This window comes from Molossus molossus, unplaced genomic scaffold (assembly GCF_014108415.1).
Source record: "Molossus molossus isolate mMolMol1 unplaced genomic scaffold, mMolMol1.p scaffold_m16_p_4, whole genome shotgun sequence".
In the NCBI taxonomy this organism is placed as follows: domain Eukaryota; kingdom Metazoa; phylum Chordata; class Mammalia; order Chiroptera; family Molossidae; genus Molossus; species Molossus molossus.
In genome coordinates this window covers 108,599,596-108,617,251 of record NW_023425377.1, presented here as the reverse complement: position 1 = coordinate 108,617,251, position 17,656 = coordinate 108,599,596, and the positions used below count along the sequence as shown (strand labels likewise).

General features: G+C 41.5%; 1 protein-coding gene across 1 annotated transcript in view; it reads left to right on the top strand.

The window, feature by feature from the left end:
- ARHGAP10 (Rho GTPase activating protein 10) overlaps positions 1-17,656 on the top strand; it is a 280,473-nt gene that overhangs the window by 135,078 nt on the left and 127,739 nt on the right. The window contains exon 11 of the mRNA XM_036240821.1: positions 16,261-16,342. Coding sequence (XP_036096714.1) covers positions 16,261-16,342 — 82 coding nt within the window. The remainder of the gene's footprint in view (positions 1-16,260; positions 16,343-17,656) is intronic.

The window sequence follows — 17,656 nt, the reverse complement described above, 5'->3', positions numbered from 1 at the left end:
ATTGTTCATAGTAGTTTTTAACAATCTTTTGTATTTCTGTGATGTCAGTTTTTACTTCTCTTTTATTTCTGATTTTGTGTATTTGGGTTCTCTCTCTTTGTTTCTTGGTGAGTCTAGCTAAGGGTCCATCAATCTTGTTTATCTTTTCAAAGAACCGGCTCTTTGTTTCATTGATCCTTTGAATTGTTTTTTTGGTCTCCATGTTATTTATTTCTGGTCTAAGTTGTGAGGTTAGATAGTCTATTAGAAATTTTTCTTGCTTCTTGAGGTAGGCCTGTAGTCCTATAAACTTCCCTCTCAGAACTGCATCCCATAGATTTTGTGTTGTTGTGTGTTCATTTTCATTGGTTTCCAGGAAGTTTTTAATTTCTTGCTTGATCTCCATGGTAACCTATTCATTGTTCAATAACATGCTATTTAGCCTCCATGTGTTCAAATGTTTTTGCATTTTCTTGTTGCAGTTGATTTCTAGTTTCAGGCCATTGTAATCTGAGAAGATGCTTGATATGATTTCAATCTTCATGAACTTGTAGGGATTTAGTTTTTGTTCTATCATGTGGTCTATCTGTGAGAATGTCCTATGTGCACTTGAGAAAAATGTGAATTCTCTAGTTTTGGGGTGTAATTCTATTAAATCCATTTGGTCTAGTGCTTCATTTAGAGTCTCTGTTTCCTTGCTAATTTTTTGTCTAGAGGATCTATCTGGTGATGTCAGCAAGGTGTTGAAGTCCCCTGCTATGATTGTATAGTTGTCAATTTCTCCTTTGAAGTCCTCCAGAAGATTTTTAATTTATTTTGGTGCTCCTATATTGGGTGCATATATGTTTATCAAGGTTATATCTTCCTGTTGGATAGATCCTTTCAATATTATGTAGTGGCCTTCTTTGTCTCTAGTTATGGCCTTAATTTTGAAAAATATTTTATCAGATATGAGTATTTCTACCCCAGCTTTTTTTTGCTTTCCATTTACTTGGAAGATTTTTTCTATCCCTTCACTTTCAACCTATGTGAGTCTTTTGTTGTGAGGTGGGTCTAATGTAAACAACATACAGATGAGTCATGTTTTCTTATCCAGTCAGCTACTCTGTGTCTTTGTATAGGAGCATTCAGTCCATTTACATTTAAGGATTACTGATATGTACTTATTTATTGCCATTTTTGTTTAGTTTTGTTATATTTTTCTTCCTATCTCTTCTACTAATTACAGCAGACCTTTTAACATTTCTTGCAGTGCTGGTTTGGTGCTAATGTAGTCCCTTAGCCTTGTTTTTTTGTCTGGGAAGCTCTTTATTTGACCTTCTATTTTGAATGATAGCCTTGCTGGGTAGAGTAGTCTTGGATTCAGATTCTTGTTTTTCAGGAATTCTAAAAGTCTTGAGAAAATATATTGAGATAATCCTTTAAGTCAGAGGTTCTCAACTGTGAGCGATTTTCTGCCTTGGAGCCTTTAATTTTTTCCCTTTGTATTATATTTATTGGGGTGACCCTGGTTAACAAAATTACACAGCTTGTCAGGACTGGGGTGGGGAGGGGTTGGGCAGGCCGTTCGTGCTGACATCTAGTGGACGGAGGCTGGCAGTGCTGCTAGATGTTTAGCACAGGACAGCCCTCTACAACAAAGGGCCATCTGATCCCAGATGTCAGTAGTGTTGCTGCTGGGAAACCCTGGTTTTATTTTTATTTATTTAAAAAATTTTTTTCTTCTTTACTGACTTTTTTAGAGAGAGAGGAAGGAAGAGGAAGAGAGAGATAGAAACAGAACATTGATTGGCCGCCTCCTACATGCTCCTACTGGGGATAAGGCCCACAACCTGGGCATGTGCCCTCACCGGGAATCAAATTGGTGACCTCTTGGTGCATGGGTCAATGCTCAACCACTGAGCCACACCAGCTGGGCAAAGAAACCCTGCTTTTAAAGCATTTAAAACAACTGCCAACAAACATTTGTGGAATCAGGTGGAATTGTACTGTTGTCTTTTATGTGAACATACTTACGAGGTGCATATTTTAATTTAAAAAATGTAACCATAGCTTAATTAGTTATAGTTCAGGGATGAATTAAGCCAAAATGAAAGGGCTCTGTGTGGCTTTATTCTGTCAGGAATGGTGCATCCTCCAAGAACTTGAATATTCTAGGGTAGAAAGAATAGGAAAGGAAGTTATTTATAAAGAATTAAGATGGAATTGGTAGGAAATGGAATGAATAGAATTAGAAACAGCCTCTCTTGATTTGTATAGGCTTCTGTGTTTTTCATTTGTGTGAGAATTTGCCCTATAGGTGATGTTGCCATTAGTGGCTTACTGAAAGCCACATTGTATGTTGCTTCCAATATTTAAATGGAAATCTGAACTGACATTAATATGAACATGTTGTTAACGTGCATATTCAAGGACATTGGAGTCTGGTCATGGGAAAGATTTTAGCTTTTGAATAAAGTTGTAATGAACAATGGTGGACATGTGTTTTCATTTCTCTTGGGTCAATACTTTGGAGTGGGATTGCTGAGTCTATGGTGTGTGTGTGTGTGTGTGTGTGTGTGTTTGTGTGTGTGTAAGTATGTATATATTTGTGAGTATATGTATATATGTGTGTATATTTGTATCTATATATATTTAATCTTTTAGGAAATTGACAGTTTTCTAAAGTAGTTTTTTATCTTCCCAACAGCAATGAATGTGAGTTCCAGTTTTCCATCACGTACCAACTTTTGATGATGTATTCTCCTTCAGTTTAGCAGTTCATAACTAGTGATGTTGAGCACACCTTTTCATGTGTTTTATGGCCATTCCTATCCCATTGTGAGGTGTCTATTCAAATATTCTGCTCATTTAATACATTATGTTGTTGGTCTTTTTGTTATTGAATTGTAGGAATTATTTCAAGTAACCTGGATATAAATGTTTTATCATATATACCAATTGTGAATATTTTCACTGATCTGTGGTTTGCCTGTTCATTTTCTTAATAGTGTCTTTTGATGAGAAGAATGATCTAATTTGGCTGAAATTGAATTGATTAGTTTTTAAACATTTTATTGGTAGACATAGTTGCTCTCAGAAATTTTGATCCTAGGTTTGCAAAGATATTTCTCCACATTTTCTCATAAAAGCTTTATAATTACTCTATGGTTCATGATGATTTTGGGGGAATGTGTGCTAAGATGCGTGGGGATTAAGTGTTGCTTGTTTTTTCTTATGCAGATATTCAGTATTTCTGGCACCATTTGTTGAAAAGGACTTTACTGTGACTGAATTGCATTAATATGTCTGTCCTTTTTTTCAATTCCACACTGTCATTTTTACTGTAGCTTTATAGTAAGTCTTGAAGCCAGGTTGTGTGATTCCTATGTTCTTTTTCAAAATCATTTTGGCAGTTCTATATCCTTTGCGTTTCCATATAAATTTTAGAATCATTTCTATTTCCACAAAATAGCTACAGGCCAGTATTATCAGTGTGGAGCATGAATAATTCATGAGTATGACTTTCCATTTATTTAGTCTTTTAATTTCTTTCAGTAATATGTTATTTTCAATATAGGGGTCATGGGCATCTTTTGTTAAATTTCCCTAAGTCTTTTATGTTTCGGGATGTTATTTTGAAAGGTAGTGTTTTAGATTTTATTGTCATTATACTGTTACTGTATGGAAATGCAGTTGGTTTTCGTGTCTTACAATATTGCTGAGTTCATTTATTAGTTCTTTGTAATTTCTTCAGGATTATTTTATGTACACAATGGTATCATAGGTGAGTAAAAATAGCTTTCTTTCTCTCCAATCTGTATGTCTTTTCTTTTTCTGGACTTATTGCCTCCTTGCCAAGCCCTCCAATAGTATGTTGATAGACGTGGTGATTTGGCATCTTGCCTTATTTTTGATCTTAGGGGAAAAACATTTATTATTTCACATGTAAAATACAATGTTACCTGAAGATTCTAGGTGCTTTTATCATGCTGAGGAAGTTTTTATATATTGCCAGTTTTAATCATGAATAGATGTTGATTTTTGACAAAATATTTGTCAGTATCATTTGAAATGATTGTTAAATATTTTTCACCAATCTATTAATGGGTGAATGACAATGAATATTTCAAATGAAACTAACCTTGCATTCTTTAGACAAGTTCTACTTGGTCATGGGGAATCTCTATGTATATTGCTGTATTCATTTGCTTATAGTTGGTTAAGGATATTTGTACGTATATTCATGAGGGATATTGTGTGTTATATTCCCGTTTTGTAATGTCTTCGTCTGGTTTTGATGTCAGGGTTCTGTGGCTTCAGAATACAGTGATACCTTGGTTCTCGAACATAATTCGTTCCAAGAGGACGGTCGAGAACCAAATTGTTCGAGAACCGAAGCAATGAAACCAATAGGAAATAATGGAAACTGGATTAATTCGTTCCAAGCCCCAGAAAATGCCTATTTACTGGCCTAATTTGTATATAATATGTAGAAAAACATAAGTCTCAACAAGAAATAAAAGTGTACAGTATGTCTAAGGGTTAAATTCAGTGTAAAGCGTGACTCTCTCTGCACTCACACTGATGACGCGAGCAAGGCGCGCTGGGCCGAATGAACGCCATTCGGCTCAACTCGGCTCATCTTGAAGTTCGAGTTCCAAATATTTGTTCGGATTCCGAGACAAAAGTTTCTCGAATCTCCTGGTCGAATACCGATTTGGTCGAAATCCGAGGCGTTCGAGAACCGAGGTATCACTGTATGTGGGAGGTTTTCCATCTTGTTCTGTTATTGCAAAGTGTCTGTAATATCGTTATTATTTCTTTCTTAAATGTTTGTGAGAATTTACCTGTGAAGCCATCTTGGACTGAACTTTGTGTGTGTGTGTGTGTGAATCTTAAAAATTACAGGTTTAATTTATTTAGTGGGTAAAGGGGTGTTCAGATTTTCTATTTTTCTTTTGTTAGTTTTGATAAATTGTGATTTTTTTCAAGGGATTTGTTTATTTCTGCTAAGCTGTCAATTTACTGGAATATATTTCTTCACAGTAGCCACTTACTATTTTCATATCGGGAAGATCTATAACTCTTTTTTCAAGCTCAATACTGGTGATTAAAAAGAAATTTTTTCTTGATAAGTTTTGCCTAGAGTTTTATCAATTTATTTATATTTATTTATTTCAGATAAACCATATTGTCCATTTTATATTTCACTGGTTTTTGCTTTTATATTTATTTACTTTTATTAGCTTTGGATTTTGTTTTTCTTTTAATCACTTCTTAAGATAGAAGGCTTGATTTTCCACATTATTTTTGAATGTAGACATTTAAATGTATAACTTTCTAAGAACTGCTTAACTTTGTATCCCACAATTTTGATGTGTGGTGTTTTCATTGTACTTCTTTTTAATTTTTTTTCTGTGATTAGGGCATAGGTGTTGAATTATAACTCAGATGTTATTTAAAATATATTTTAGAATTTCCGAATGGTTGGGGATTTTCTACATGTAATTTTGCTTTTCTACTTTACTACTCAGAACACACTCTGTATTTTATCGGTACTTTGAAGTTTACAGACTTGTTTCATTGCCCCAAATGTGGTCTCCGCAGTAAATAATCCATGTGCACTTGAGAATAATGCGTGTGTGCTGTTGTTAAGTGTAGTATCCTCTAAATGTCAACTAGATCAAGTGGGTTGATAGTGTTGCTCAAATCTTCTATTTTGTTTTGATTTCTGATATTATTCTATCAATTGCTAATCTAGGGATACAGATATCTTTAACTATGATTAGGACTTTCCTGTTTCCTTTTAATTTTGTCAAGTTTTATTTAATGTATTGAATATTTGAGATCTTTTCTTGTGCATGCACGTTTATGATGGTATGTCATCTTTTTTTTTTTAAATCTTCACCTGAGGACATTTTTGCATTTATCTTCAGCTACAGTGGGGGGTAGGGGGGAGAGAGAAACATCGATGTGAGAGAGACACATCGAGTGGTTGCCACCCATAAGACCCCAACCAGGGCCAGGGACAAACTGCAACAGAGGTACGCGCCCTTAGCGGGAACCGAACCCGGGACTCTCCGGTCCATGAGCCTGCGCTCTAACTGCTGAGCCAAACTGGCCAGGACATAATGATATGTCTTCTTGATGAAGTGACCCTTTTATCATTATGAGATGTCTTGTTTCTGCTAATAATCTTTATCCTGAAATCGATATTGTTCGATATCAGTACAGCCACATTAGCTTTCTTTCGCTTAGTGTTTATGTGGCAAATCTTTTTTCACCATTTTCTTTTTACTTGTCTGGGTCTTTATGTTTAAACTTTGTTGTTTTTAAACAGCATATAATTGAGTCCTGCTTTTAAAAAAATCCAGTCTGGCCCTGGCCGGTTTTGCTTAGCAATTAGAGCCTCGGCCCGAGGGCTGAAGGGTCATGGGTTTGATTCTGGTCCAGGGCACGTACCTGGGTTGCAGGTTCAATTCCCTGGCCCCGTTGGGGTCCTGTGGGAGGCAACCAATCAGTGTGTCTCTCCCTCCCTTCCTTGCACTCTATCTAAAAGTCAGTGGAAAAATATCCTCAGGTGAGGATTAACAACAAATCCAGTCTTTTTAACTTTTGATTTTTTAAAATCAGGGTTTTAGTTTGTTTACATATAATGCAATTAATGATTTATGTGGGTTTGAGCCTGCCGAACTGGTTTTGTTTTATATTTGTCCTGTTTATTCTTTGTTCTTGCTTTCCTTTTTTAGTGAATCCATTTTTTTAGGATTTCATTTTATCGCCTCTGTTTGATTTTCATGATGCTTCTGTGTATGTATGTGTGCATTTTAACTAGCTATCCTTCAGAGTACAACATGCACTCTGAAATGGTCATTGTATCTACCTTTTCATAAGCAATATAAGAACCTTACAACAGTCAACTTTTAATTATCGCTCTTCTGCTTCTGTGCCCTAGTTATATTTTAATTCGGTCTACACCGTGAACTCAGTATTATACTGTAACTCTTAATTTATGAAATCAATAATCAGTAATCTTTTAAATGTAACATTTTACTTGCATATATGTGTATGCATATATATACATACATATATATGCATATGTGTGTGTGTATATATATGAAGGTGTGTGATTTTTTTGGTCTTTTCGTTTTTATACTGAGATGTTTATTAACCCTTCTTCATTTTCTTCATTCTTTTCTGCAGAACTGTGTTTTTATCTTGTGCCATTACCCCTAAGTTCCTTAGGCTAAATTAATTTGAACGTTTCTTATAACACAGGTCAGCTGGAGAAGAATTCTTTTTACTTACTTACTTACTTACTTACTTACTTATTTATTTAATCCTCACCCGAGGATATTTTTCCAGTTTTTGTACAGATAGAGTGGGAGGGAGAGAGAGGAAGGGAGAGAGAGAGAGAAACATCGACGTGAAGGGACACACCGAGTGGCTGCCACCCGCACGACCAACCAGGGCCGGGGACAAACTGCAACCGAAGTACGTGCCCTTAGCGGGAACCGAACCCGGGTCTCTCCGGACCGCAGGTCGACACTCTAACCGCTGAGCCAAACTGGCCAGGGAAGAGAATTTTATTACTTAGTTGCCAAGAGAAGAACCCACACCCTGCCACATGGCCACAAGGGAAAACATCAGGGTTTGCTCAGGAGTCAGGATTGGCTGGTGTGAATAGTATTGGTAAGCTCTGGGCTATCGGGGTGGTGTTTGGTTGTCTGATATCTGGCCCTGGGTGATTTAGGGCAGAGGAAATATTGGCTTGGTTGGAATTAGATAAAGGGAATAGCTGTGGATATAGATTCAGGGCTGGTTGGTTTGCATGTGAAACGTGTCCTCCTGAAGTCTTCATCACTGTTATTTTATTTTTCATTCTTGCACGTCCATTTGTCTCTCATTAATAGTTACCGTTTTCTTTGCTGAAATTCCCTTCAGTTCATGCAAGTTGGCCACTTTTCTAGAATTCTGTAGGATCTCTGCCCCTGCCCCCTAATATCTGGGCTATTTCTGGGTGTGGTTCTCTTGACTTCTTCCTCTCTTGACGTTGGGGTACGTTTTCTTGCTTCTTAGCACGGCTTGTACTTTTTTTGGTTCAATGCCAGAAAGTGTGTGTAAGAGAGCTGTAGAAACCAAAGTGAGGAATAGTTACCCCGGACACAGGGCTTGTCCATGTCCCTTCAGGCCACTCCCGTGCAGGCCTGCGCTCCGCAGTTGGTGAGCTGAGACTGGCATTGTTGCTACTTTAATTAGATTTTGTTCATCACAGGTTTCTTGTGCTTTGAGGATGCCCTCAGAGCCTTCTCCGGAGGTTCTGCCCTCCCCTCGTGCTTAATTAGTGCACAGCCCAGGGCATCCGGTTCAGCTGCTCTCAAACCGCCACGTGAGCCCTTGGGGACGTCCCAAGGGAAGGAATTGGAGGTTGGGTTCAGACTTTTTTGGTGTCTATACCTTCTAGGGATTCTAAAACAGCCGATCACCCCATACAATACATTTAAGATTTTGCTAAAATTCTATTTTCCCATCTCTGATGGCCTCTTTGTTCTGCTTTGCAAAAGATGAGAGCAGTCTGGGTGCCGTGTGTTGTGTGTCTCCTCTCCCCAGGAGGGCTTGTCACTGTCTGCATTTTGGCTCATTAGATTTGCTCTGCGTTTCAGTTCTCAGATGGTCATTAAAAACAACCACCACAACAACGATGATTTTTATGGCTTCTCCCTCTTGTCCTCCTTTTTCTTTTTTATCCTCATCCGAGGACATTTTTCCATTTTTTTGTTCAGATTGAGTGGGAGGGATAGAGAGAGAAACATCGACGTGAAAGGGACACATCGAGTGGCTGCCACCCGCACGGCCCAACCAGGGCTGGGGACAAACTGCAACCGAGGTACATGCCCTTAGCGGGAACCGAACCCGGGTCTCTCTGGACCGCAGGCCGACGCTCTAACGGTTAAGCCAAACCGGCCAGGGCTCCCTCTTTTCCTTCTAAGGGCGAGAAAGATGTTGTTGTAACAACTTTCTACATTCTAAGCAGAAGCCACCCCTGTCTAATGATTAAGGCTTTGAATTCACTTTTATTGGAGCGTATACTCGTGCTTCGACTATATCATTGTTTACTCTATTTGAAACATGTTTTTGTTGGACAGAAGAAAGATGTTAGTATAAAGTCTTGACCTTTGGTACACTCAGCAACATGCTTTTATCATCTCTGGAAAAATGTATGATTCAGAGATTTGTACTTAAAACTTTTTTCCAGCAATGCTTATGAGAAACTAGTTCTGACAGCTGTATTTCTGTGACTTTTAAATAGCTTGGCTTTGGCTCTTTCCCCTCCTCGTAGTAAAGTTTGGTGCAGGACTTGTAACGTGCTGATTTGGTCTAGTTCTTTTCCTTTCCAACATACCCCTTAGAAAAGCATTAGAGCATTTCTAATTGTTACCACTGTAAGTTTGGTAGCTGCTTCTTCGTTTTTTCTGTTTACAATAATAGCTCATTCATTGACATATCATAAATGTCTTGGGGACGTTTGTCTCCACTTTTGTAGTTTTGTGTATTTTCTTAATTTGTAGGCTCATTGATTTGTTCCCATAGACTATAAGGAGAACACATGTCTTCCATTTGCTTTGATAGAACTATAAGAACTGCAGTTGAAAGGGAATGAATACAGGGTCAAATGCAGAACACAGATAGACAGTAGCTCCCTGGCCTGCTTATCACGAGTGAGCCACCAGGAGCACACAGTGCCTGGTGCGTAGTAGGACCTATTTCTTAGTGAGTGAATGGAAACAAGAACTTGTTCACTGAGTGTTTCTTTCACATTTCGGTTGTGCTCTGAAGATGATAACCATGGTTTAGGTAACGAAACAGGCTATCCCAGCAAGTTTCTTTCTCTGACCTGGTCTATTTTTTCTTCGTGAGGTCGGTGCTGTTGCCTTTGTCTTCACCACGAATCCGCGTTGCCTTGCCGTATGTGCGTGGCGAACCATTCAGACCTCTGCACTGCGTCCACGGCACATGTTAGTACTCACATGTCAGTTTGGTCGAAATGAGTGACTGCCTGAAGAAAAGAAGGCTGTGTCCTCAGCTGGGCCAGTGTCATGCACGGCAGTAATATTGATTCCAAGAGCCCACTATTAGAACCTTCTCAATTCTGGTTCCAACTCTAACGGAGCGACTAATGTGGTGACCTTAGCTTGACCATGAACCGCAGACCATAGAATAGCTATGTCTTTCTGTATGTAAATGTGGATGATCTAGCACATTGTTGTACAGTTTCCTGTTCTTTCCTATCCTTCCATTCACCAGGTTGTCCTATGTATGCATTAACTTTTATTAATAACGCATCTTTGTATCAAAGACTAGGGCATTTTTATAGTTTGGCTTCACAGTGAGATGCTATGAATACTGTAGTTTAAGATGTGTCCAATGTTTCCTCAAGTCTCACTGGTCCAATGTTTCCTCAAGTAGTGACTTCCTAGCAATTAATTACCGAAACAAGAAAGAAACTTGGGAAATTTAGAATGGTGAGAACATGTTTTTATTGCACTACTCATTTTCCCTCTACTAGTGTTTTAGAGATAGGGGCTCAGTCAGTAGGATGGCACCCAGCTTTATGTAGCGCCAGTGACCGGTCCCTGTAAGGAAGCTGTGACAGGTGTGAAGTGCTCCGGAGAATGCGTAGTGTGACGAATGAATTCTTACAAAGTGCACTTTTTTTGAGTTACTGTGTTATTATTTGTCAAAACGTAAGCAGAAATAGAATTCTTTCCTTGTCGGTGGATATATTTCTACGTAATGTCTCATCTCTCAACACGTTTGTTTGTTCTCCGTTAGCTCCCACAGAGGGCTGGATGGCTCAGGGCCGAATCAGGTGCTCGGAGGCCTGTCCTAGAACAACACTGTAGTCTGTTTTTATGCCACAGTGGCTTTCTATCCAGACGGAATACACCTGTTTCATCTGAATCTTGACAGTTGCTTTCCTCCTTACTTCAGTATCTATAATTACAGTTCATAACTCTTTAAATTCTTCATTATTTCAACACTTTTTTCTTGCATTCCAAGTTATCAGAACCAGTCATTCTTCCTCTTACCCAACTGGCTGCTCCGTGTGTAACTTGGTTAAGAATATCCAGCCGTCTGCCTGTAAACACGATTCCCCCTCACACATCAAGGGAAAACATTAGGGGAAAACTGAAAAGGAGCGAGAAAGCACAAGGAATGTCATCAGGCTAAGTGTCTGGTTCTGTGAGTATAAATAGATTACGTCCTCATTCCTTGCGATTGCTTTTGGCCTTCACGGAATTCCTGCACTCGTGACGGATGCTGTGTTATACTTGATCTGACCTTTATTCTCGGAGTGGCTGCTTCCTTACCCAGTGTGTTGTTGCCCAGAGCACGCGTTTCTCAAGAGCATTCATTTTTGCCGTTCTGTCTCATCTCAGTCTTCCAGTGAGTTCTTTGCAGCCAACTCTTGCCTATCCCTGGTCCGTTGTCCACCCAGCCGCTCGTGTCTGTGTACACATTTACTCTGGTCACATTCTTCCCCCACTAAAATCCTTCAGTGACATTTCGGATAAACCAGATCCTTAGCATGGCCCAGGAGGCTCGGTGTGGCTGGACCCTAGGTCACTTCTCCAGCTTTTCCATCTGACACTCGGACTGCTTTGTAGGACCAGTGATGAGACCAACCCCAGCTTCTCCTAATTGTGCTCTTTCCCTCCTATGTGCCTTCTTGGCTTAGGGGACAACTCTGGCCCTATCCACCTGACATTGCTCATTCATCCTTCAGGCCTTGGGTTAACTGCCCCTTCCCCAGGGAAGTCTAACATCCAGGGTTAGGTCAGATCTTTCTCTTTCTCACTCTCATTGCATCTTGATGTGCTGACATTGCCTACGGAGACTGGCAGCTGAATCAGCCCAAAGACACCTCTTCTTGACCACTGCAATTTAACATATTTGAAGTGAAATGCTTTTATATTTGGGCATTCATCTTCTGATGTCCTTATCCTTTCTTTTTTTTCTCCTGGGTAACTGGCTTTACTCATTTACTGTTCTCTGATTGCTTTGCAATGCTCTGCATAATTGAAATCAATGTATTATTTGTAATTTGTTTGCTTTCTGCTTTCTCTGCTAAACAGTAAGCCCTTTGTGGGTAGTATTCCCAGCCCAGTGCCAAGCACAGGTGAGGTATTCAGTAATTAATTCCTCACCCTCTGGTACAAGACCTAATGCGTAGTAGACAATCACTCAGTGTTTGCTGAACCGAATGTTTGTAAGCCCTGCATTGTGTTCCCACGGCAGTGGCTGCTGTTTTTGACTGTGGGTCCCCTTATCTCTGCCGGTTTTACCATCCCTGGTTAGAAAGCTGTCAACTTTCTATTATGTATTTACTGTGACATCTCATTTTACATTTCATACTTTTGTTCACTTAATTTACATATTAGGTGTTTGAATATGAATATATATATATATATATATAATTCTTAGGTCTGTAGATATTTTTGTTCTTTACAAGAATGGAGCATTCTTGCAGACATGAGACCTCCGTGTGTAAATATTGTTTTATCACTCAACTGATGTAAAGGAACAGATCTCATCATCTGAGGTTTTTTCTCACAATTTTAATGAACTCCCCTGACTACTAAGAGTGGGTTACAAGAATAAGGGCCAATATCTTCGTGTCCCAGTCGAGGAACTTCTGCAAACAGCCCGACTGTCTGGGCGTCTTGCTTGGATTCCTGCTCTGGAAGGCTGCTGTGTGCGCAGAGCTGGGGCGGCAGAGCCTCGGCCCTGAGCTGCACGGCGCCAGGTCGCTGGTGCAGCCGGGCCAATGCAAGGCAACGGAGAGCCACTGGCTGTGCAGGGTGGGTGGGGGGTTACTGGTGAGTTCTTTCCACACAATTCAGTCTGGAGAATGGTCATAGACAAGAGCCCGTCAGTTACAACTATAGTTAAAATTTTGAACTTTAAGCAAACCACTTCCCTCCTGTGTCCTGGCCATGGTGTGGGGAGAAGCCCAGGCCGTGGGAGTGGGGAGGGGCCCCGCGGGGTACCTGGCCGAGAGCGTTCGGAGCGCAGCACCCAGTGCACTGCCCACCGCATCCCAGGGGCTCTCATGGGGGCCTTGGTCGAAAAAGATTATCCAGCAGTACAAAGGAGGTGAAATACTGCTATCGGAGTAACTTTCAAAAAGTAGATTCACTATCAAGTGGGAACTAATATTTACTTTCCATTTCAGCACCAATTTTCATTTCCAGTTTTCTATGATTTGGAGTGTTTTGCCTTTTAATTTCTTGCCAGAAAAGTTAACTTTTAATACTTTTCATCTATGGAAAACATTATGGTGTTACCTCAAAAAATTAAAAATTGAACTTCCATTTGACCCAGTGACCCCACTTCTAGGAACATACCCCAAGAAGCCTGAAACACCAATCAGAAAGAATATATGTACCCCCATGTTCATAGCAGCACTATTTACAATAGCTAAGATCTGGAAACAGCCCAAGTGTCCATCAGTAGACGAATGGATAAAAAGTGGTACATATACACAATGGAGTACTATGCAGCTGTAAGAAAGAAAGATCTCTTATCCTTTGAGACTACATGGAGGGACCTGGAAAGTATTATCCTAAGCGAAACAAGCCAAGTAGAAAAAGACAAATACCACATGATCTCACTTATTTGTGGAATATAATGAACATAACAGTCTGAGGAATAGGGTAGACCCAGAGACATGGAAGTAGGGTACAGACTGACAACCCTCAAAAGAGGGGGTGATGGGGGAGGGAAGAGATAAACCACAGAACTTATATGCATGTGTGCATAACCAATGTACACGGACAACAAAGCCGGGGATGGGGTGTGGGGGATGGGGAGGAAGGTGTCAATGGGGATAAAAAGGAGAAACATCTGTAACAAAAATAAAATAATAAAAAATAAATAAAAAAAATACTTTTCATCAAATAGACAAATTTGTTCCATTCGAGAAACCACCCACCGTGAAGAGGAATGATCAATGGCTTTTCTCCTGGTGCTCTTTCCTGGTGCTGAGAATGTTCTGGCAGAACCTCCGTGGGTCTGAGTGAGCTGCCCCGAGAAGGCCCAGCCTGGGCCCGGGCACCAGCGTGCGGGAGGTAGACCCGTGGCTGGCGGCGTGTCTTGGCAGTGGAATTAGGATGGGGCGGGAGTGCCCTTCTGGGTCTGTAACAATACATCCGTATCGCTTCGACAAACAAAAACGGCATCATTACTACCACCTCGTGCCATTAGGATGGCTACTTGAAAAAAATCCTAGGAGCGAGGAAATCATTATGGTGAAGCTGCGGAGAAATGGAACCCTTGGGCGTGGCTGTGTGGAAAACGGTTTGGCAGATCCTAAAATATTCAAACTCGAGTTCCCATAGGGCCCCGTGTGAGGAAAAACTGGTCATTCCTCCTCCCAGGAGACTTCGTACCGCCAGTGTGTGGGTTCTCCACAGCACGCGTCTCCCCAGTTCTCTGCGGACACCGACTGAGTGTCTCATCCCGCCACCGCCCAGGGTCGGCGCTGACCCACGGAGAGGGCCCGCCCCACGCCACTGCCTCCCCCTCTGGTGCCGATGGCAAGTCCAGGTCACCGCCTGTGCTTTTGGCTGACTGGTTACACACTGAGGGTGATCATGACCCTCTCCGGTCCAGTAATATGTTGGGATATCTCACAGAACTCAGGAAAACAGTTTATTTACTACTGCCAATTTATTACAGAGGAGGGTATTTTAAAGGATGTAAGTTAACTGCGGGATGAAGGATCCGTAGGGCAAGGTTTGGGGGAAGAGGCTCGGAGCTTCCATATTCTTTCTGGGCACCTCTCAGCACCTCTGTGTGTTCACCAGTTTAGAAGCTGGCCAAATCCCAGGGATTTTTATGGGGGCTTCATCGCGTAGTAAATGATAGATTAAATGGCCATTTTTGCCCTGGCCGATTTTGCTCAGTGGTTAGAGCGTTGGCCCACAGTCCAGAGAGACCTGGGTTCGGTTCCTGCTAAAGGCATGTACCTCGGTTGCAGTTTGTCCCTGGCCCTGGTTGGGTCGTGTGGGTGGCAGCCACTCAATGTGTCTCTTTCACGTCGATGTTTCTCTCTCTCTCCCTCTCTCCCACTTTATCTGAACAAAAAATGGAAAAATGTCCTCGGGTGAGGATAAAAAAAAAAAAAAAAGATTGGCCATTCATGATTGAACTCCATCTCCAACCCCTCTCCCTGCCCAGGAAGGGTGGGGGAGGATAGGGCTTAAAGTTCAAATTTTCCAGTCACATGGTTGGTTCCCTTGGCAACTAGCCCCAACATGATGCTGTCCGGGAGCTCCCAGCCCCATCGTCTCACTAGTGTGTAAAAAGATACAGAGATTCTACGGGTGTTTTAGGAGGTGTGTGCCAGGAAATGGGATCAGAGACCAAATATGTATTTCTTATTATCACACCTAGCAATTCTTCTGCTGGGTGCACACCCCAAAGAACTGAACACCAGGGTCAATTTGTACACCTGTGTTAATAGCATTGTTTATAATAGCTCAGACGTGGAAGCAACCCAAGTGTCCATGGAGAGATGAATGAATAAGCACAATGAATCCAAAATGCATCAGCCTTACAAAAGAAGGAAACTCTGGCCCTGGCTGGTTTGGCTCAGGGGTTAGAGAGTTGACCCATGGCCCCAAGGGTCTCGGGTTTGATTCCAGGTCAAGGGCATGTACCTAGGTTGCAGGTTAGATCCCTGTGCGGGAAGCAACCAATCAATGTATCTGTTTCATGTTGATGTTTCTCTCTCTCTCTCTCTCTCTCCCCACCTTCCTGCCTTCCACTCTATCTGAAAATTAATGGAAAAAATCCTTGGGTGAGGATTAACCAAAAAAAAAAGGAAATTCTGACATATGCTACTATATTGATGAAAATGGAGGATAATTATTCCAAGTGAAATAAGCGAGTCACAAAAAGGCAAATAATTCCACTATAAGTGTTACCTAAAGTAGTCAGATTCATAGATTCAGAAAGGAGGAGGATAGTCGTTGGGGGGGGGGGAAGGGGGAAGGGGGAGTTATTTAATGGGTACAGAGTTTCAGTTTTACAAGACGAGTTCTGGAGTTTGGTTGCCCAATAATGTACTCAACCCTGCTGAGCTGTCCCGTTAGGACGGTCGATGTTATGATGTGTATCTTACCATCATTAAAAAATCAGGAAAACAACTGCATCACCACCATCCCACAGTAGGAAGGAGAGAGGGAGGTGTGTGTCTCGCTGAGGGTAACCTGCTCGTTGGGTGTCTTTCAGGCCCGGTGTCTCCCTGACCATGCAGGCGTTCTCCGAGGAGGAGAGGAAGCAGTGGCTGGAAGCGCTGGGTGGAAAAGAAGCTGTAAGAGGAACCGATGGCTGAGTTTTATTTCAAATCCTTGGGCGTTGACTCGTGTTCGTCTTTTATGTCATTTTTATTTTTTAGTATTTAACAAAAGTTCTCTGCTGAAACTGGCGCTTGAATGAATCTTGGGAAGTGTTCAGTATGCTCGTAATTTGGCTGGAGGTAGCAGCCACGCACATAAGACTGGTGCGTCCTTTGTTGTGTATTTTTGATTTCCCATGGCGTTGCCACTCGGATTTGCTTTGCTTGCGGAGGTCGTCTGAATTCTCCGTTTCCTCTTTCCTGCCTGACAGTACGTGGGCGGATCTCCGTGGAGGGAGGCAGGAGACAGGAGGCAGGGCAGGGAATGCTGTAAGTGGCTGCTGGACCAGGCTGCTTGATTCAGCGCTTTGAGGTTTAGCCTAATGGAAGAGTGTATGTGGTGTTCTGCAGCCCTAGTGAAGGGGCCTCTCTGTTCAGATCGGCTTGAGGAATCAAGTGAGGGGTGCAGATCCAGGGGCACCGAAGTTGAGTCTGTCACCTGACCCAGCGCTGCTGGTATTTCAGTGTAACGCAGCCTTTGGGAGGTGAGCATTGAGCAGCTCCTGTGTTGAGTTGGGGATTTAGTGAGGACGTTTATGGAAAACACCATAATGTAAATAAACTCTGCTTAAATAATTGTGGCTGAGGAAGTTGCCAGTGCAGGTACCAGGTGGGCTTCCCTGGAAAGTATTTGCATGATGGCAGGGCTTTACAGAGGCAAGGGCGTGGCTGCAGAGTGGAAGAGGGATCCTACCCAAGAAGCAGAGGTGCCAGAATAGCGCTTAAGAGACGGACAGTGCCACCTGGTGGTGAGGGGCGCTTGTGGGTGAGGGTAAGCAAGCCGGGCTAGGGGCTGGCAGCAGTGTGTGTGGCAGTCCTGATGAGCTGTTTCAAAAGTGAAAACCCACACGATAAGTTTTAGAAGTAGATTCTGTCCAGGAGAGTGTATCACCCTTGTGTGAAAAAAATTAGTGGTCAGATTTCTGTATCTTTATTATATTTATCAGCATTTAGTCCCCGTAGTTTTATTTCTGTCTGTATATTCTTAATTTGTCTTTGCAATTTAGCTGGGAGTCAACAAGAATAGTTAATGAGATTGGAACAGGTTATATTAATCTTCTGCTAAAGACAATGTGCTGCCTAGGACGGGCCTCCCCAGAGAATCATGAAGTGCTTTGCAAAGTGAGTTTGCCTAGAAGAAAATCACATGACTCAGTTCTTGAGAAATAAATCCGTGGCCAAAGGCAGTCTAACCTTGAAGACGTGTACAAGCCCTTCTTTAGAGTAAAG